Source organism: Pseudochaenichthys georgianus, chromosome 24 (genome assembly GCF_902827115.2).
Source record: "Pseudochaenichthys georgianus chromosome 24, fPseGeo1.2, whole genome shotgun sequence".
In the NCBI taxonomy this organism is placed as follows: Eukaryota; Metazoa; Chordata; class Actinopteri; order Perciformes; family Channichthyidae; genus Pseudochaenichthys; species Pseudochaenichthys georgianus.
The window spans coordinates 16,593,122-16,614,261 of record NC_047526.1 but is presented as its reverse complement, the minus strand read 5'-3'; the positions used below and the strand labels follow the sequence as shown (position 1 = coordinate 16,614,261).

Here is a 21,140-nt window from a genome sequence, read left to right as displayed (position 1 = left end):
ATTTTTCTTTCTGAATTGCTCGATTTAAATCGTTCTTGCAAGGAAATATCAGAAAAGGGCCATTAAACCAGCACATCTGGGATTTAATTTTGAGTGCTGCAAATGTGTCAAGTCTGACATGAGATTTTCTGTAGGCTGGAAAACAACAGATTGCATTTATGTAAGAAATACTGCAACCAAATAGAAAATTGGTTCCTTGCTTAACCTTTGAGCGCCATAGATAAGGGCTGTTGGTATTTTATCTGGCATGTAACCCAAGCCCAATCAGTGATCTTCTCTATGCTGTCCTTCAATTGTACTTTGAGTTATGTCTGTTTTTATCACTTAAATCCAACATTTCCAAGAAGGCAGCACATAACCTGACTTTCACACTGCAATCTTAAATCCTTACCCATTCAGCATAATTAAATATTTAGTGTGTGTGTGTGTGTGTGTGTGTGTGTGTGTGTGTGTGTGTGTGTGTGTGTGTGTGTGTGTGTGTGTGTGTGTGTGTGTGTGTGTGTGTGTGTGTGTGTGTGTGTGTGTGTGTGTGTGTGTGTGTGTGTGTGAGAGAAAGGAAGGAAGTGAAAGGAGGCAGCAGAAAAACCGAGGTCTGTGATGTTTTTTGTGAAACAGAAGAACAACTAAATAGATGCAACGGCCTCCCAAGAAGAGCTCGCCTCTCTCCAGTCATTTAAGCTAAAGTGAGTTATTGAACCTGAAGCTTGTTGCTTCTGCCCTGGGAGACGACAGTCATCCCCCCTGGTTCCTCGACTACGGTCTGGGAGCCGACAGGAAAGTCCAACACTACCATGACTGACAATAATGTTTCCAGTGCGGAAAAGTTTTACTATAATGAGGTATTTCTGGTGTCCACTGTCCAGGCTCTATATTTTTTATTTTCAATCCTTTCATGTATCTCCAAGCTCTCTAAGCTAGGCCACACCCAAGTACCCGCAACCATCAATAGCCTTTTATAGTCACAGAAACTCACTGAAAATACTTGTATTATACACAGTGGTGGACGTTTCCATTTCAAGCTATTTGATGTGTACCCCACTTTATTTTAAAGAGAAATATTTGTAACTCTACTCCATTTATTTGAGCTACAGGAGTGACATTAGAATTAGGTATATGTAACACCTGATATTGTTTCTATATCTTGTCTTTTTAGTACATTTTGATGCTAATCCTTTTTTTTTACTTTTATATAGCTAACCTTTTAAATTCAGGATTTGTTCTTGTACCAAAGTATATTAATCCATAGTATTGTTACGTTAAATAACAAAAAAACTCTGTGTGGCCTAGTCAACCTCTTCTACCACTAATATAGGCAAGGCAACCATCATTTCTTGAGAGTAATTCCTCAAGGGGACAGATATTTTGGCGGTTTTTCATGCATTGATGAATGTAACTAAGACCTGTAAAACGTATTTTCGCCAAGAAGTTAATTTAGAGTTCAGTGGATTGGCAAGCATGATATTTTTGTTTTTTTCTCACTCGACCTGGCATAAAAAGCTAGTGAAGCTTTTATTTTGAAAACCTGAGTACATTGCTGCGGAAGTCCGGGCTTTTACTTTACCTACCAAAACAAAAACCTTCTGCGCAGAGTTTATTGGCAGGTCGATTCGACGATGCTGAAGTTGGGTAACATTTAACTAAATTAAAAGCAATGACAAGGCATACAAAGCAAAGTTGTTTTTAATAGTTTTGAGGGTCTTTGTTCAGTATTCCCCTCGCTAGAACGTGTTAGCTGTTAGCTAACCGGTTTGGCTAACATCGGTTAGGGAAGTTACCTTGACCTGCTGGTTAACATTTGTTAATCAATTCATAGAAACTTCTATGACTTTGTGGGTTGAAAAGCAAGTTAACTTAAACATCTGCCGCCTGTGCAGATGCCTCGTTCAGAAAAGTCAAACGGAAGAGGGACAAAAAGGTAAGACTGAGACACAGTTTCACTTTGTGTAGTAATTGTGTACCTTACATGGAATCATTCCAATGTCACAGAAAACTGAAGAAACTCAAAAATACACCTTATAATACAACACTTGATTTTAGTTTAAATGTTCAAAGTGAAAGATGCAAAGTAATGCAAGAATTTCACCATAACAAAAGTGTCATAGTTCATGCATGTGACCACAGGATGTAACTTCATTTAATCCAGATATTGCCATTTTCTGAAACAAATGTATTTCTTGTTTGCTGTCCTTCAGACTGAAATTGGACTGGACGTTTGTTCAGAGGTTCTGCAGCATCCAGAGGGTCCTGTTCCCATCATGGACCAGTCAAAGCGCTCTCATGTTTGCCACGCTGCTCGCTGTCACTCTGACAGGTAACTGCTGGAGTCTCATATGTATTTGTGCAACAAAAGAACAGTAACAAAAAGGGGAAATACATTGTCGCATCAGATGAAGCAAGCTATCTAATGAAATGAAATGCCTGTTACACGAAGCCTCATCACGAGACACATTCCCTGTGTGTGAGAGACAATGCCTTTTGTGGCATTGTTAAATTACACTCCAGATAACACCAGAATGCGGACTGTGATTTTTTAAGCTCAAAGTTCGGTTTAAAGGTCGCCCAATTGTCTTATGTTGTTAAATGAGATTGTTGTCCTAACAATGTGCTAACACGTATTTTTCTGCTTCAGAGCAGCTGATCATTTACCAGGTGGGAGTCCTCCCCAGCCACTTCTACAATGTGCTCGCAGACAAAGATCACTCCGGCTTCAAGAGTCTGGTGGGCACCGCCTTGATGCTCATCGTGACCAACTCCACAGTAAGACAAAGCAGTTGACCTACACACTGATATTAGTTTTAACCAACAAAGTTCAAAAAGAGTTCAACCCTCTGTGTGTCATGCTTACACTTTTGCTGTGCAGGGTGAGTGATTTAAGCATGGGACCCATTATATTAATAACAACCACGGCATATGTATCAATGGTAGGAATTGTAATATTTCACGAAGATCCAGAAAACCAAATTAATGAGTTATCAAAGAAGGAGCATGGCTTTATTTACTCGCTGGATATTACACCATATCCAGGAACTTGTTATTGTGTCTATTTAGGAATATCATTTATAGTTCAAAATTACTTTCATAATTAGGAAAGAATCCTATATGTTCAATACTTCACATTATCTGCTTGGATAACATGTGTGCTGCTGAATCTAAATACATAGTCAGGTACATTGTTTCCCATATTTGTATTGTATGACATTGTGTTTGGTTTTGGATTGTTGTTATAATAGGTAATGGAACATTTATAAGGTCAGGTCAGCCGGACATTTTCATTTTACAGCCTAACACGCTTCATACTTGGATTTTGAACACCTATCACAATATTGAGTTTATTTGACCACATTTATTTAGAAAAGGAATGAGGCCTTTACTGAAATAAAAGGAATCATTTGAAGTCTTGTAAGTCTCATGAAGATTGCTATAAAACTACTGTTTATTGTCTCTGTGTTGACAATCTCTCCCCTCTTTGTTCCTCTCTCCCTCTCCCAGTTGAAAAGTGTCGACCAGTACATTTGTAACCTGATGTATTTGAGCTGGAGGAGGACGCTGACTGAGAGCCTCCATACGTCCTACTTCCAGGGCCGAGTCTATTACACACTCAATGTCCTCCGAGAGGATATAGACAACCCGTAAGCTCTGATTCTTTTTCCTCTGTCTAGTCTCATATAATGCTGTTTTATTGAATGAAGACATAACATCAATATGTATCAATAAATCACCATACGGTTTGATGAGAAAATAATATTTATTAGGGTTAATTATGAACTATCATGAATTGAATTATTTTCTTTCTGTGTACTTGCAGAGACCAGCGGATCAGTCAGGATGCAGAGCGGCTGTGTAAGCAGATGAGCACCATGGCCAGTCGCTTGATTGTGTCACCGTTCACACTGACCTACTACACCTACCACTGCTTCCTTAGGTGTGTCTGTAGAGTGTCACACACTTTTACACATGTAATACCTACTCTTCAGAGACATTATGCTCTATCTGAAGATATCACTTTATCACAGCCACATGTCCTTTTTTATTTATCACGTGTAGACATCCCCTCTTTTCTTTGTCTGTGGATGGTTAGGAATCGAGAAAGTCTAGCTGTTCTTAATAACTTTTATAATAGCATAGATATCGGTTTTGCTTAAACTTATCATTGTGAAGTTAACGTTGATTGCACAATGTAATGGCTGTGTAATAATGAAAACATCTGCATTTCAACTGGTTCCCTTTTAATATTCATAATGAAAAAAGAAATAGAAAAGCAGTGTGACAGATGTGCAAAGTTGCCGTCTCTTTTCCAATGGAATTAGCTAGCACTGGTCCAAAGGTCGCTAAAAGTAATCAGGCGATGTCGATAAACTTGAATATATTTCTTGATATTTACCTTATGGTCTGAATACGTTTCCAAATGTGTCACAAGTAGTAAGCTCTGAGGAAGAGGAGAGCGATTTGGTTGTTATTGAGACAACAGTGGTGGTTGATAAAGTTGTTAAACGCCACTCTTACATACACAGTAGACACAAACTTATATAAATGGTCCCTAAAAAGGTTATTTATTGCTTGAGTCTCTATTTTCCACCGTAACTGAAGCAAAATGACACAATAACTTAGATGTCCTAGAGTGTTTCATTCTGTATAATGAACTCTGTTTTACCTTAGTGTTTTAAAAGGGATTTTCTAACTAAAATGGCGTTTCTTTGCAGCACCGGCTGGATCGGTCCTGTGTGTATCTTTGGCTACTTTGTGGTTGGAACCATTGCCAATAAAATCCTCATGGGGCCGATTGTTTCAACTCTGTTTGAGCAAGAAAAACTAGAGGGGGACTTCAGGTGAGTTCACTCAATATGTAAGACAAACAATCAATGTATCCCGGTCAATAAAAAGCAGATCAGAACTGACTAAAAAGTGTTTTCTTCAACTGAGTGGTTGGTCGGGTGTTTTGGGATCTGTTTCATGCAAATCCTTTCGGTGTTATTTTCTTTTAGAAATCAGTCCTTTGTCGAGAGGAAGCATCTTAGTATCCTGGCCCAGTGCCTTTTGCCTCTCAGGAAATGACACAGGATATGCGTCAGCTACAAAAGGAAGGAATTGTGGTTAAACTGTCCCAAGATAAACCTCCAGGGGCATTTGGAAAGTGAAACGCCAAGGCCAGGCGCTCTCTTGCAATGTTAACAAAAGTACAAAATCATTTCTGAGTCTGCTCAATGTTATTGTGTTCTTCCCTCGCCCATCTCCACCTTACTACCAAGTTTCATAAACATCAGTCCTGTCGTTCTTTTGTCTGTAATCCTGCTGATAGACAGAGAAATGGACCAAACATACATCCGAAACATTACTCCCTGGCTGAGGTTATTATATGTTTTTCTGTTGACGGGCGAATGTGTTTAGACTTAAATTGTGTTGCTTAAGATACGTTTGTTGTGTTTTCAGGTTCAAACACATGCAGATCCGTGTCAATGCAGAGTCTGCAGCGTTTTACAGGTGAGGCTTAAACACATGACTTGTAAACCAACCTTTTTTCTCATTTGTTCTAACTGTCTTTTGAATATCCAATGTCTGAATTGCATTCCTAAAAATGAAAATGTAGACATTTCTGGAACTTTTAGTATCAGTATTGTATAATGCATATAAACTAAACTCTTGTTGGACCTTCCTGTGATTAATATAAAAAAACAACATTATCTGAAACATTCTTAATAATCAAATGACTGAGTCAAAGCAGGTTGTGAACATTGCTGCTGTCCGTGTTTTCAGAGCGGGTAAAGTGGAGCACATGAGGACAGACCGCAGACTGCAGGCTCTGCTAGAAACTCAGAAGAGTTTAATAAACAAGGAGCTCTGGCTTTATAGTAAGAACACCTCACACGTGACCACTCTCTCACTGACTCATATCTTTCATTCATTGCTGTGATTACACTTGTTAACCTCTGCCCTCTCCTCTCAGTCGGGGTAAACACCTTCGACTACCTCGGAGGCTTCCTCAGCTACATCATAATCGCCATTCCCATCTTCACCGGCCTCTATGACGGTCTCACTCCTGGAGAGCTCAGCGCACTCATCAGTAAGGTAAGCATGTGCTTTTATTTATTGTGTCCCTATACTTCTCAGAAGTTCTTAAGAAATGTTACTTTGTTCACATACAAAAAAAAATATTTTAAATATTTTCATGCGGTCAGCAGGTGTGTGAATTTTACTCCCAGTTTTAATCAACGTTATTAATCAGTCTTAATTTGTCCTCAGGGACATACATAACATGAGGGGTAGACAATAAGAGGAAAACTAGTAGTACACTATTTTCAACATTTAAAAAAACTTAAATTGCGAGTTAGTGTATATGGAAAATTGAAATAGTATACATATGCTCCTTTTACTTTTAAGTGTAGTTGAGAGGTGACAGTGTCTGAAAGGTTTGCCATCAAATAATAGCCAATAAATAGCAAAAAGCTACCAAACATGGTGTAATTTAACCACAAGGTGGCAGCAAAAGCTTTCTCCTGATAAAACAGTCACAGCTTGAATGCCTGTTGATAAACATAGATTTCACTTCTAACTGATAAGAGATATGTTGTAGCTCCAAACTGTCTCAAGAACATGTAGACAATCACATTAAAGTGTCATCATGAGCCGGTATTACAGTCTCCTTTTCATGCTGTCGTCCTCATTGTTCCTTGTCCGAACGCTCCTCTTTAAATAATGGTGTCTCTTATTTACTCTCTGCTCCGGTTCTCCCTCTCCTTGTCCTTATTCAGAACGCCTTTGTGTGCATCTACCTGATAAATGGCTTCACGCAGCTAATAGACCTGTCCACCACTCTGACAGACGTGGCTGGATACACCCACAGGTAGCACACTGCATACCTTCACTTCCTGGAGGACAGATGATGACAGCAGCGTGTGTGCATGCCATCCACCTTTCTATCACTTAACGTGTGTGTGTGTGTGTGTGTGTGTGTGTGTGTGTGTGTGTGTGTGTGTGTGTGTGTGTGTGTGTGTGTGTGTGTGTGTGTGTGTGTGTGTGTGTGTGTGTGTGTGTGTGTGTGTGTGTGTGTGTGTGTGTGTGTGTGTGTGTGTGTGTGTGTGTGTGTGTGTGTGTGTGTGTGTGTGTGTGTGTGTGTGTGTCAGGATTGGGGAGCTGAGGGAGGTGATGGATGACATACTTCGCACGCAGTGTGACTATGACCCGGCGTCAGGGGAGAGCTACGACTTTGACAGGTTTGTGGGAGCACTTTTACTTGAATCTCGGCTGCAATGAAGAGCAGTTAAAGAGTTAAAGACTACAGGAACATGTTAAGAGACACTTGGCTAAGATTAGATTTTAGAAAAGCAAATGAGATCACACAATGAATGTACGGTGTTTGGAACAAAGGTTTTCAACGTTTATTTATTTCTCCACTCAGTGACTTCAACGTCCACGCAGGCCCTGTGGACACCGCCTTCATCCTAGACCACCTTTCGTACAAATCTCCGTTCTCGGACAAGCTGCTGGTGGAGGATCTAAGTCTGAAAATTAGCCAGGGATCAAACCTGCTGGTGGTGGGGAACACAGGCACCGGGAAGACGTCACTCCTGAGGGTCCTCAACCGACTCTGGGAGGCAGAGAGCGGTGAGAGAACAGCGAGACAAGGCTGTTTTTTTAAGTATTGCATATTATCGTAAATGAACTTCATATATAGCGCATTTTGAAGCTTTTTAAGCTCTCAAAAACCTGTTTACAAACACAACTCAGCATTCACACACAAACTCACACCATGCCATCGTGAGAACTTTGGGGTTACGCTCCGCTTGGAGGACGACCATCGACCTCTCCACTGCAGACCCATTAGTCAAATGATTCAGAAAACATTAGTAGCCTCATCATGACACCTGCGTCCTCTCCCCTCAGGTTTTGTCCAGATGACCACGTGTTTCGGGCCCAGAGGAACCCTCTTCCTGCCGCAGAAGCCGTACCTCACCGATGGCACGCTGCGGGAACAGGTAGCTGTCTCCTCTTCTGTTGTGTCTCTATTGAGCCTGCAACGTGTTGGACAATTAATGTACAAGTGCTTGTTGCTGAAGGACTCAAATGTACCAAAATCTACTGACTTTTCTCCAACAGGTGATCTACCCGTTGAAAGATATTTACCCTGCATCAGGTATCAGTTTTCACTCTCCCTGAACTGTAAATGTACCTATTTAACATTTAAAGGCTATATAACTTAATTGTTTAATATCAAATGTTTCCCGATAGAAAAAGGGTGTTTGATCAAAGCAACTCTTTAATACAAAAATAATAATAATACATTTATCTTTGTATTATTCTAAACTTGAGTCTTGGAATTACACTGAGTTTGTAATCTGAGTTATATGGAGAGATATTCATAAAGTGATTTTGTTTTGTTTAGGGTCAGTGGACGATGACAGGATCATACAATTCTTGGAACTTGCTGGAGTGGTAAGTTCATCCCACTGTATCATCCTGTAACCTCTTAGCATACAACTTCAAAATGTGCCTAACTTTGGATCAGTCTTCCTCCACTACCGCCTCTGAAAGACTAAGTGTTTGCTGAATTGGTTCAAATGCTTTTACATTTGAATTAAACATCCATTAATCCTGATTTAAACTTCTATCTGTGCTCCAGTCCAGTCTCGTGGAGCGGACCGGCGGGCTCGATGCACAGGTGGACTGGAACTGGTAAGAGAGGGAAAAACTGACAAAGCCAAGCAATAGATGCAGGTCTGAACTAGTTTCTCTCTGCAGGTATGATAGTCTGTCTCCGGGGGAAATGCAGCGTCTTTGCTTCGCACGACTCTTCTACCTGCAGCCAAAATATGCAGGTGTGTTCTTCTCGGTTTATGTCATGCAAGCACCTGAGGGATCAAGACCGTTTCAGCCCACTCTAGCACCTACATCGAGCATTTCAGATGTTCTTATGTTATTAGTATGCCAACTGTTAGGGGTGACCCAGACCCAGTAATAACTCATATTTACATTAGTATTAAAAAACTCTTCTCTCAGTGCTGGATGAGGCCACCAGTGCTCTGACGGAGGAGGCAGAGGCTCAGCTGTACCGCACCTGCAAACAGCTCGGCATGACTCTGATCAGTCTGGGCCACCGCAGCAGCCTGGAGAAGGTACACTGGACGGACGGGGACACACACACACACACACACACACACACAAAGATTAAAACGTGGCCAATATCAAATGATGTATATAACCAAATATCACAAATTACAAACTTCCCCTCGGGGTTTGCAATCTGTACAGCATTCAACAAATTATTTAATGAGACACTTTGACAAGAAAAAACGACTAAATTAGACTCAGACGAAGTAATAGGAACGAATTTGAAAACTTGTATTTATGATGTGTATTCAAAGTATTGCTCTTGAATGCTTTCTGGTCTGTCCGTGTCAGATTATTTGGTTTCAATATGTCAGTTGTCTTTACATTTTAACGTCTTGCTTTGTTCTCAAATCGTCCTGATCTATTAAGGAAATGAACTCTGTCTGTCCCTCTGGTTCTCAGTACCATGATGTCCAGCTGAAACTATGTGGAGGAGGCCGTTGGGAGATAACCAAGCTAAAGGGAGGCAGTGGGATTCTCAGAGAAGAAGCTCTGTGACATGCAGAGCCATCTTCAGTGTGGGAGACAAGGACAGACACACTCCTGAATTCCTGTTCACACACTTGCATTCTTTGATGTAAGGTACTACTTTGTAAACCAAATCCTGCGGTGGAGGTGGAACACTGGGCTCTTCCAGTTTCGGTTTACTCATGCATCATTGAGGCAGAGCTCAACCCAAATGTTCTGGATCCAAAAAGGTTTCGGGGTATGAACGCTCCGAGTGAATTCACATATCATGAAAACACACGAGGAAAGAAAAAAGACACTTTCTACTCAGTTCAACTTGTGTGCCTTTTAAAGTTGTTTATTGTCTTATGTTTACAATCACTACATTGGGAAAATGAGTTCCGATAATGTGACTCCTTCCAAGATTACATTTGTGAATACCTGATTACATAACATGTCATATTTACAATGAAAGCAAAGAGAAAGTTTGGCCTCTAAAATCTTTTTTTATACAGTTGCACACGCCTGGCTAAGTGACGGAGAGTATCGTGCGAGCATCACATATTCTTCGTTAGATGGGAATGTTTTCTGGGAACACTTCATGCCGGTTGTTGTTTGCCACACAGCTCACGGTGACCTTGGATGATTTCCTGAACTGCTGCGGGGTCGTCCAGCGTGCTGAGGTCGTCCAGCCCGTCCAGGTCTCGCTCCACCACCTTACGCAGCACCCGCCGCATTATCTTTCCTGAGCGCGTCTTCGGCAGCCGCTGGACGAACTGTGAGAATAACATGAGGAAACTAGGTATAAGTTAGTCTAGTAGAAATATTTACGATCGTTTGACTTTGGATTAGTAACTCATACACTTAATGTTTAACCTGCAGTTAATTATGGTCGCAGTTTAGAGAAAGACAGAAGCACCAGCACAGGAGAAAAACGTTAAACCTTTGTGGATGGCTGAAGAAACTTAACGTATTTTGGCAACCCCAAGAAAACATGGCAGTTTGAAGTGTACGTTATATTTTCACAAATATTTTCAAGACATGTGCCATGAGACAGCCCTTTCCAAAAAGGAACTGAAACCGTTATATATACTCTTTTTAAAGGAACAAAAAATATTTGACCCCAACAGTCAACTGATGCCAGGATTTTAGTTTATTTCTCTTATTGTGTGATTTTGTGGAATTAAAAGTAACTGAAAGGACTATCCGACTGCAAGATACAAGCAGTGAAAGTTTTCCAAAAATAGGTGGCTTAGACTTTGTTTGCTCCTGTGCCGGTACACCTGTTTACTGCAGGTATAACACTATGGATAGTACCTCGTACAACCACACTTCAAACAACCTGTACTTTACCACTAATATTTGTTTGCGATGTAATGTCAGTGAGAGAGAGTTACCTGGACGAAATCTGGACAGGCGTACTTGGCGATCTTTTTCGACACCATGTTGTTTAGCTGCTGAGACAGATCTGCTTCCTGATCGTCCGCGTCCTTTTTTAGCACCACAAAGGCATACACACCTGACAACAAAGAGACAAATCCTTACTACGATGGATATTATAAGTTAACATTGAGTATTATTTTTTAATATAATGTGGGAAAGACATTGTTTGACTCAAAATATATGTTCTGCCCACCTTGTCCTTTGATGTCATGCGAGTATCCGATGACAGCAGACTCGGCCACTGCAGAGAATTGATTCTGTTTCAGGGATCAGAAAAAGAAAATAGTTTGTACAAATCGCTGCTAAAGACATTTTAAGAAATAACATTATTTACTCCTTTATTGCTTTTATAAACAACTATGGACATATTGGCCATTTAGAGAACTTTGTTCTTTATTTCAGCCCACTAAAAACATAGTTTTAGCTGTATGTTGGGGAAGAACAGACACACACGTTTATCATTGATTGACCTACCACCACGTCCTCTATCTCGGCCGTCCCAATCCTGTGACCGCTCACATTGATGACATCATCAAGGCGTCCAGTGATCTGGTAATACCCCTCCTTAGAGCGATAGGCGCCATCTCCAGTAAAGAAATAACCTATTGGCACAAAGAGTTATAGATTTAGAGACTGAGTTTTTGTCTTTACCAAAAACTAAAATCGTAAGAATTGAGCAACACTTTCAAAGACGGTTTACCAGGATGAGGCTGACAGTAGGTCTCAATGAATCTCTGGTGGTTGTTGTGAATGGTGCGGGCCATACCAGGCCAAGGCTGAGCTAAACACAGAGCTCCTGATGCGGGGTTGGAGGTCACCACTTTTCCCTGAGGAGAATGTATTAAAAGGTGATCAACGTTTACGCAACAAACACAGACAATGTCTAATATACAGAAAATCATTTTTGTGAGTGCACAAAACATATTCAATTCATGTCATGGTGAGGGAGATGTGATTGAGGTACAAACTAAACAAGACTGAAACAAAACCTCCAGAATCTTCCTCTTAAATTAGGAAAACAGGCACAAGAAGAATGCCACAGTGAGGCCTGCGAAACCACTTTCCAAATGCTGTGTGTTTCTGTTTGAGAGGAAGCATGATGAGCTCAGCACGCTCCAACTGTCTGCACAATCTGTGCGTTTCAAAAGCAACCGCAATGGCCGCACAAAGTACAATGACAGATTTTTTTAATAGGGAGTTTGGCACAAACAGATTGGGCCTGACGGGTGGGAGCAGGGCGAGTATCAAAAGTGACACAGCTGGTGAGTATTTTATAATCCTAATCTGACCCTCCCTCAGGCCGTTCCCACCCATACAAAATGTTCAGGGACAACATGCCCCCCCCCCCCACACACCTCGGTGTCCATGAGCACAGGCTTAATGCCGAAGAAAGGTCTCATGGCCATTCCTGGGACAATCTCTGCGTCTGGGTCCGAAGGCCGTGGGGTGATGCAGATGCCACCTGTCTCTGAGAACACAGAGCAAAACAGGGCAGATTAGAAACCAGCTGTCAATTACTATATGTGTAATTATTATAATATGTATTCGATATGATCAACAAATCAATTAAAAAGCTATCCAGAAGAATGGGTATATCAAGGGTATATATTAACACTAATCTATTTGGAAACACATACATAAATCTGAATTGTATCAACTACATCTTGCAATGCAGAGTATAAAAATAAAAAAGTGACAGAAGGAAAGTATAGATGACAGAGCCAACTAACAGTCTGTAAATCTGGCATAAGCCTGTCTCATTGCTACAGACTTATATTTTGGAGTTACAGCCATACTAAGTAAATTAAATTAGGTCTGCCTAAACCTCAGGGGCCCCAGTAATCCGCCTGGTGGTATTGGTTGCAACAGTGCCGGATACAGCAGAGGGGATCCGTTATAAAGTAGGACACAACAGATGATCCCACAGTAGCATTAGCAGCTAACATCCTGTTCAAATCAACTGTGTAAATTGTACACAACTATGATTTTAATGATTACTTTTTTAGCTCAATTCCTTTTACTGCAAGTTATTTTATATACCCTACTATAAAATGACATGATTGGGATTTCTTTACAGTACTATGACCTTTTAGTCTTTTACAACGTACTACAGTATGACTTATCTTTAATCACAAACTAAACTGACTTCTTTCACTTTTTTATGGCATTTTAGGGACATAGTATACTATTACTTTGCATGGTTGCTAATCTATGATTATCCTTTAACTTTCTATTTGATGTTCTCTGCAGGAGCTGATCACAAGTCCACAGATTTGGCTTCACAGGACTGAGGGCCTGTTAGTTGCAGGGCGCCATGGCAACACATTTTGCTCGCCTATTTCAACTGGCTCTGTGTCAGTGCAGTGTGAGCCTTGTGGGCAGCAAACAGCCCCCTAAAGGAGGCCCCCTTTCTCCCTGTGATGTTGATGGGAACAGTACCCACACTGTGATACAACAGAGCGGGTTGCAAATCTGCAAAGGATTTCTTTATTGGTATGTGTATTAGCTCATGCTCCTCAGATGAAGTTGTATAGGGCGTGGTAAGAAGTTAGGTGCTTCTTTTTTTAGATCTGAAAACACCTGCTACTATCCTTCATGAACAGATCATATTAAGATCAATTGTTACTTATAAATTCCCGTAACAATATGTTACAGGCTATCAACTTTTTTCTCATATTGTCGAAATATGATTACTATTCAGTTTTTTCTCATATTTTTGATGTAGTTGTTTGCATATATTCGACATACTATAATGTCGTTTTTTTCTCCTATTTTAGAAATACTACACTATGTAGCCACTTCTCATCCTCCTCCATACTCTCACCTCTGTAGTCCTGTGTGAACCAACAGGGGATCAAAATCAAATGTTCTCTCTTAACAGGCTACTTGCTCCCAGATCAGCCAAATGGCATTTATGAATAATGCCACTTAGTCCTGATTGGATAAACTGGTGCGGGAAAATAATATAATATAATCCTTTTTACTGAATATAGGGTATTTGGGTCATATCTGTGTCTGTAATTCTCAAGCTCATGATGTTCTAATGTTTAATTATCATCCATTAATTATAGATTTTTGACATTTGTATGGTAATTACCGCAGCTTTGCTCCATTTGGTCAGTACTCAATCTAATTTAGGGGACTGAGGACAAAACACAGTGTCAGTCGGGTCGTTTGTTTATCCGCAAAATTGAATTTATTAGCAAAATCAGCTGATTTCAAACAAGTTGTCGTTAGTTCCCATCCTAAGCTGCTTTAGTAAGGGGATAGTTGTTATTTTTGCAGTGACATCCGTGGTTATCTAAACATGGAGGACAAGTTTATTGAGTCTCACAAAATGCAATTACTGTACATATACTTTCACTGTAATGTATTCTGACACAATTTAGTCAGTAAAATATACAGTGTATAATCTATTTCACTGTGTCGTCGTGAACAATAATCATTATCATTTCAAAAATGTCCCAAATTGGGATCAATAAAGTACTATCTTATTAAAGAGGGCATCAAATATCAAAATAAATATATTATTACTTTGACAAATCATATATATTTTCTTTCCTATATCTCTATTCAATATGGAGGGAAATTGAAGACCGTTTTTACATTTGACTCCGTTATGAGAGGAGTACAATCTGCATTATAGAGGAGTCTGATAGTGGGAAGTAGATAGAGTCACTCCAGGCAACCGTTTTTCATTTTGTTGTTTGGTTTTTATTGCACCCATATATCTCCATTCCTTTGGTCAGAGCTGATCCAAAGTTCAACTGGTTTATGTCCGCTTTTCGTGTGTGTGTGTGTGTGTGTGTGTGTGTGTGTGTGTGTGTGTGTGTGTGTGTGTGTGTGTGTGTGTGTGTGTGTGTGTGTGTGTGTGTGTGCGTGCGCAACACGTTCTCACTCCCATCCATATACACATTGCTACATGCTGTAGCAATGTGTATATATAAGCAGTTGGAGAGACATAGCTCTCCCCTTTAAGAGTAGCTAACGGTTCATTTTAGGGCCTGCATACGTGGCTTTGTTTGAGGAATAATTTGTGAACCTAACCCCCCGACAAGCAATGCAATGCTATTGTGAGACTCAGAGCATGAGACAAAACCAAGCTCAACACATTACTTTTGATTAATTTCAATTGATGGAACACTTGCACACTTTTCTGGTTAGAAGGGAAACTAAAGGGAAATACTGTATAACAATATGAGGCATTATTTAATTAAATAATGAATTTTGGAGTAAACTGCAGACACAAATATATAAAGTTAGTAAAATAAACACTAAATGTGTATATTAGAAGTTTTCTTTGCACAAGTCGGAAAGTGTTAAGAAAGCAAAATAGCTGTATAAAAAAACAGAGAACAACAACATTTGTATCGACCAAAAAGTGTCTGCAAAAATCAGATAGATCCCACAATTGAGGGTATTCCTGTTACCTGTTTGCCACCAGGTGTCCACCACAGGGCAGCGGCCGTCCCCCACCACTCGATGGTACCACTTCCACGCTTCAGTGTTGATGGGCTCCCCCACTGCAGACAGCCAGGGACAACTTCCATCATTATATATTACAATATATTATCGTTTGTGATTTAGCTGTAAGCTTCATGACTCTCGTGTGTGTGTGTGTGTGTGTGTGTGTGTGTGTGTGTGTGTGTGTGTGTGTGTGTGTGTGTGTGTGTGTGTGTGTGTGTGTGTGTGTGTGTGTGTGTGTGTGTGTGTGTGTGTGTGTGTGTGTGTGTGTGTGTGTGTGTGTGTGTGTGTGTGTGTGTGTGTGTGTGTGTGTGTGTGTGTGTCTTCTCCTGGCATGCTGGGCTTTCCAATCTCCAAGCATGCTCACATACCAGCATAGGCTTGACTTTCAATATCCTTACAGTACTGTATGTAACACGTGTGTGCTTAAAGGACAGGAACTGTATGGTAACTCGGCATGTGTGTTTGTGTTATGTTCCTTTAATGTCCAGCTCTTGTGTAACTACATGATAGTATTTCCAAGCGTCATGTTTGGCATACCAGAGCCGAGGGTTTTGAGGGTCGAGCGGTCATATTTCTGCACCCACTGGTCTCCGTACTTCAGCAGCAGGCGGATTGCTGTGGGAGCTCCGTAAAACTGGTTTATCTTAAGTCTCTGAACCATCTCCCAGTACCTTCCTATAGAAAAAAGTGTAAGTTAGCATGGTCCAAAGACATATTATATAATATGTTGATTATATATTATATTGCATTCTCAGATAAAGCAGAGGCCTGAGAACTGAAGACTCTTTATTCCTCTCTTGATAATAACAAGGTGACACACATGTACAGTAGACTGTGTACATTCTAATTTTAGTGTGAGTTCTAATCCAACTGTAAGCAGTTATTCATAGACAAAGACACATGAGATTGCAGCGCTCTGAACAAAGGACAGGAATATTAAAAATGTCGGTGAACACCGTTTACACAGACATTTATATTACTATTATCATAAAAGGCTCATTATAATGATACCATTAAAGCTAATACAAATGGTGTCGAAACATGTGTCGAATTTTACAACTATATTTTAGTTTTCCTTTTATTATGAATTAGACAACCAGTCTGATATATTCAGTTGTTTGCTGATTTTCATACCAGGGTCAGGGTAAATGGGAGTGCTTTCAAACAGGACCGTGGTTCCCCCGTTAGCCAGCGGCCCGTACACACTGTAGCTGTGTCCTGTTATCCAGCCGATGTCCGCCACACAGCCGAACACATCTCCGTCCTGGTAGCTGAAGACATACTGGTGATGAGAGGGAACACTGATGGAATGATCGGATAAAAAGAGAAGAAGATACTGTGTTTTGTTTCCATTTCCCCTCTGAAAAACCCTAAAAAGCAAGCTGAAGAGGTGTGACTATATCTTGAACATTTACATAAATAAACAACTTAACATAAATAAATAATGCTTAAACTAGAATAACTTCATTTGAAACACATCTTTCATTCATGAAATCGAGAAAAAAGGGGCTTCTCAAAAAGACAACTATACATTGAATGAATATAAGGCCAAGATTAGAGTGCAAAAGTAATGGAAAATAGATCAATAAATCACACTTAATAATAGAAAGAATAAGATAACGGTCTCCCTTGAAAAAGAGATCGATGATCTCAATGGGATTCACCTGGTTAAATAAAGGTTTTGAAAATAAATAAAACCTGTTAAATAATTATATTTAAAAAAAAAAAAGAAAACCAGTTCCCATATTTGCCGCATTCACACTGTAGCAAAACCAACAGAAGGTATCCACTCTTTTTTTACAACGTTGATCGAGATATTCCGAGAAAACTCCGAAAGTGTTTCCTTTTGATGGCACTCGCTACCAAATAAATGGTCAAACAATGAATATTTTGGAATGCCGAGGTCATGAAATACTTCCCACTCTGCATGTGTGATAGTGTAGGTAATGTTGTTGTTTGTTGTTTACCCTGTGTGTGAGGGCAGCGTACAGCAGGTATCCAGCCTGAGTGTGGACGACTCCTTTGGGCTTCCCCGTACTGCCCGATGTGTAGAGCAGGAACAGAACGTCCTCACTGTCCATGGCCTCCGGCTCACACACCACGTCCTCCTTCAGCATCTCCTGCAGGACACAATGACTTTAGAGGATTTCATCTTTGTCATCCCTATCAAACACAGAAGAGTAGTAGAGCAATAGAATACATATATTATTTTGTTATAACTCTGCATTGGACGATTTAAATATTTCAAGTCATGGTTATCCTGGTCAAAATCATTGGGATTCTCGATATTATCCAAATGATTATCAGAATATGCCTAAAACTCTTAAAAAGACACTTCTATTATTATTTTTTAGGTTTTGTTAAGAAACAAATATTTGTATTGAACAACAGATACAACACACCTCCAATAGTGAGAATCCAAACACTAAATCTAATTGATCATCATAAATACCCAAAAATGCATGAATAAATAAACAAATAAATGTATTAATAATAAAAATAATAAAAGTATAATGAAAAAATAGCAAATGTGTGTGATTCTTCAAAGAGAATATGCCTGTATTTTTAAAATCTGTTTTTTTCTGCAGCAGCTTTTCCAGGTTGATATGCAAGACAATTGTTAATCATTCCAGCCCTGTTTAAAACATGGTGCAATTAAATGCAATCTTAATTAGGATCAGTGTTTAAACGATTACCTGACAGAACAACCAAAGTCCAATCAGCTGTAGTGGAGTTTTATTCCTACATTTCTTTCTCTTCTTCTGAATCCAGGAGAAAGTGACAGTGTTGGCATTAATATCTCAATCAGCTCCCGATTGGCTTTCTGCTCTCTCACCTCCTCCATGTTCATGTCCTTGGCTGTCATGGTGACCGGATTCTCTGTTCTCATGGCAACCAACACCTGCTGTACAGAGGGGCAGTCCTTCACGGCCGCGTCCACCGTCCTCTTCAGCTCCGTCACCTTCCCCGCTCTCACACCCTGGTTCACCGTGATCACCGTGCTGGACTGGGCTGAAAACATGTGGAGCATATTCAATTCAATGTGCTGCCATTGTCAGTTGTTTATTGCTAGGTCAAAAGCATAAAGCACTCTTTAGTGCACCAGTCAACCCTCACATTAAATAGAGAGTTAAATCCCAGATCAAGCGTACGGTAGAGGGCCTTGAACCTGTGTTCTCTTCAGTGATGAAACTGATGTAGCTTAGGAAATAGAAGTATTATCTAATTTAACAAACTGTTTTGACGACTGTCTATTGAGCTGCTAAGTTCTCACAAGATATAGTCCTTAAAAGGCAAATGATTATTCATACAACACAATCCCTCTCAATCATCACTTGTGTTGCAAGAAGTGTCTGTATCTGTAGAGACCTTGTGACCTTCTGCCTGTATTTCCTCATATTTTCCAGTGTTTGTGTCATTTTGAGGGAAAAAACATGTTTGCGAACACTGTAACCTTGTTGAGAAAGGAGGCCTGACTTTGAATGTTGTGTAAACTATGACTGTCTGTTGTTGGTGCTGGGCATGTAATGTGAACAGTGGGTTTATTACATTTTTTGAAAACAGGGTTAATGAGAGCAGTGAGACCCTTCCAGTGAGGTTCCGGCCTTTAAAGCCAAAACAAGGAGCTGAAAGACTCTAAAATGCTTGTGAATAAAAAGTCATTGTTCTCTAACGTAACACAGTCTATTGGTCCATTGTTAAAGAATGGATTAGTTCAGCTCTAAAGTGGGACATCTTCTCACCGTCTCTGATTCGCTCTGCGAGGGCTTCAGCGCTGAACCCGGCAAACACCACGTTGTGAGCCGCACCGATACGGGCACAGGCCAACATGGACGCCACAGCCAGAGGGCAGGGGGGCATGTAGATGGTGACACAATCCCCCTTCTTCACGCCATGCCGTCTCAACAGGTTTCCTAGGCGACATGTCATCTCCAGGAGCTGCCTGTAAAGAGATCATAAATGAAGTACTAACCCACATGAACAAGAGGAGCACAAACAACACACACATGTATTAAATCCAAGCTGCTGACCTGTAGGTGACCTTGATCTCTGACCCCGGTTCATCTCTTTCCCAGATCAGGGCCACCCTCTCAGGACAGGTGTGCACATGGCGGTCCAAGCAGTTCACTGTAGGCACCATTAACAAACCAGAGACAAACAGATAGTAAATGTAACTTTATCTGCCAAGTCATCGTGCTGCATTCAAGGAGTGCTTTAATGATATGTGCTGATCAAAACTGGTTGCATAATGATGCCTTCGCTGTCTCATGTTTCATTGAGAGGTTAGGCAAGCAGAGGTGGAAGAAGTACTCAGATTACTGACTCAAGTAATACTAAAGTGTTAAAGTATTCAGTTACAAGTCACAATATTGTCACTCAAAACATTTTACTCCAGTGAAAGTAAAAAGCTGTAAGCATGAAAGAATATTTTAAGTACCAAAAGCATGCGTTTTGTAAAATAGCCATTTTAACCACCAGATGTTTGTATATTAAATGTATTCAAATCATTGGTTGTTTCATCACTTCAATGTTGCACTTGGTAAAGGTAGGGCTTATTTGAGTTACTTAAAGCACTACTGGGTACGAGCTTAAGCTATAATAATATACTATATAATATATAATGTTGACTTGATTTATATTTTCGATCAGTACATTCTAACGATCAAATCTATTTCTATGAGTCTAATTATAAGTCATATTCTATTTAAAAGTGATTATATTACCAGACACATTGAGCTGTCCTCCCTCAAACCACTTGATCCTCCCCAGGCTCAGGTCGCAGTCCTGCACCATGTGGAACGGTTTGATCCAGCTCAGCCTGTGGCGCGCGGTCGCGGCCCAGAAGCTCGCGCTGTTGGAAACGGAAAACTCCTGCAGGGACGAGTAGTCCTTCACACCTTCAAACCCAACAGCCTCCGGCATTAACGCCGCTACATTACATTTCCATCTACCAAAAACACAGAAATATGACTTAAAGACCCGACGAGCATAAGACGTAACGATGGTCTTTGAAGTGCACCGGCAGGGGAGCCACATACTGACAGTGCACGTATCCTGTGCAAACTGCGGCTATATTTGCAAAGAATCTGCGTTCGTTTTTACGCAGTTTTACGGAGGTTACTCTGCTCAACTTTACTGAGGGAAAACTTGAGAAACTCCGTGGAGGAAGGGCAGGACGAGTGATGCGTTAAAGGGCGGTACACAAACCCAATGTGCCGACACTTTCTGTTCCTTGAGCTGCAGACACGTTTCATAATCAGTTGTAAACTAAAGGAAAACCTCTTTTTGTGCAACATGGTGGGTATTTGTTCAGAGGTTCGGTCCAGATATGTTCATCATGATGCATAACAATACGGCTGTGTGGGTCACAGCTTGCCCTAAATGTAGAGCTCATGAATATAAAAATATCCAATGGTGAATAAACATTTCTGAAGTTTGACTACTGGACACAAGATTGGTTTCCAAGATTCAGATATGTGGCGAAGTCTACTTCCGGTCCATGGGACCTTATTTCGGAAAAATAATGTATTGAAGTCAATGGAGAGAGAAAACTTATCTTTCGATCCCGTTTGAATTGTGCCATGAATTACACATATGATGTTTTTTCATCTTAAAAAATAATTTCCATGTCAAAAAAGTCACAGTTTGTCGTAAAACTATTGAAATATAAGACTATGAAA

The 21,140-nt window shown here is 40.3% G+C and overlaps 2 protein-coding genes across 2 annotated transcripts; one reads left to right on the top strand and one right to left on the bottom strand.

Moving 5' to 3' along the window:
* The first annotated feature begins 1,551 nt into the window (after nucleotides 1–1,551).
* abcd4 (ATP-binding cassette, sub-family D (ALD), member 4) lies at nucleotides 1,552–10,035 on the top strand. Its single transcript, XM_034075920.2, has 19 exons — nucleotides 1,552–1,915; nucleotides 2,193–2,311; nucleotides 2,630–2,757; nucleotides 3,490–3,629; nucleotides 3,806–3,922; nucleotides 4,701–4,826; nucleotides 5,428–5,478; nucleotides 5,752–5,846; nucleotides 5,942–6,063; nucleotides 6,747–6,838; nucleotides 7,119–7,208; nucleotides 7,394–7,599; nucleotides 7,879–7,970; nucleotides 8,092–8,128; nucleotides 8,378–8,427; nucleotides 8,615–8,667; nucleotides 8,734–8,810; nucleotides 8,992–9,107; nucleotides 9,505–10,035. Exons 1-19 carry the CDS (start codon nucleotides 1,875–1,877, stop codon nucleotides 9,598–9,600), a joined length of 1,848 nt encoding a protein of 615 aa, XP_033931811.1. The 5' UTR covers nucleotides 1,552–1,874; the 3' UTR covers nucleotides 9,601–10,035.
* A 94-nt stretch (nucleotides 10,036–10,129) lies between these two features.
* On the bottom strand, nucleotides 10,130–20,664 carry acss1 (acyl-CoA synthetase short chain family member 1). Its single transcript, XM_034075919.2, has 14 exons — nucleotides 20,184–20,664; nucleotides 19,491–19,587; nucleotides 19,203–19,402; nucleotides 18,296–18,471; nucleotides 17,427–17,579; nucleotides 16,594–16,741; nucleotides 15,997–16,134; nucleotides 15,423–15,515; nucleotides 12,348–12,460; nucleotides 11,693–11,819; nucleotides 11,467–11,594; nucleotides 11,186–11,249; nucleotides 10,947–11,068; nucleotides 10,130–10,325 (listed from the first exon to the last, which is right to left on the bottom strand). Exons 1-14 carry the CDS (start codon nucleotides 20,494–20,496, stop codon nucleotides 10,149–10,151), a joined length of 2,049 nt encoding a protein of 682 aa, XP_033931810.1. The 5' UTR covers nucleotides 20,497–20,664; the 3' UTR covers nucleotides 10,130–10,148.
* Nucleotides 20,665–21,140: the final 476 nt, after the last annotated feature.

What these genes read in the sequence shown, in the direction of transcription:
- acss1 (XM_034075919.2), bottom strand. Translation starts at nt 20,496, where the DNA reads ATGTGGCTCCCCTGCCGGTGCACTTCAAAGACCATCGTTACGTCTTAT. An exon ending in CCGAGATAGAGGACGTGGTG is followed by an intron (nt 11,250 to 11,466) that starts GTAGGTCAATCA and finishes TCCCTGAAACAG; the next exon opens with AATCAATTCTCTGCAGTGGC. An exon ending in CCTGTCCAGATTTCGTCCAG is followed by an intron (nt 10,326 to 10,946) that starts GTAACTCTCTCT and finishes TTATTCTCACAG; the next exon opens with TTCGTCCAGCGGCTGCCGAA.
- abcd4 (XM_034075920.2), top strand. Translation starts at nt 1,875, where the DNA reads ATGCCTCGTTCAGAAAAGTCAAACGGAAGAGGGACAAAAAG. An exon ending in CGAGAGGATATAGACAACCC is followed by an intron (nt 3,630 to 3,805) that starts GTAAGCTCTGAT and finishes GTGTACTTGCAG; the next exon opens with AGACCAGCGGATCAGTCAGG. An exon ending in AGATATTTACCCTGCATCAG is followed by an intron (nt 8,129 to 8,377) that starts GTATCAGTTTTC and finishes TGTTTTGTTTAG; the next exon opens with GGTCAGTGGACGATGACAGG.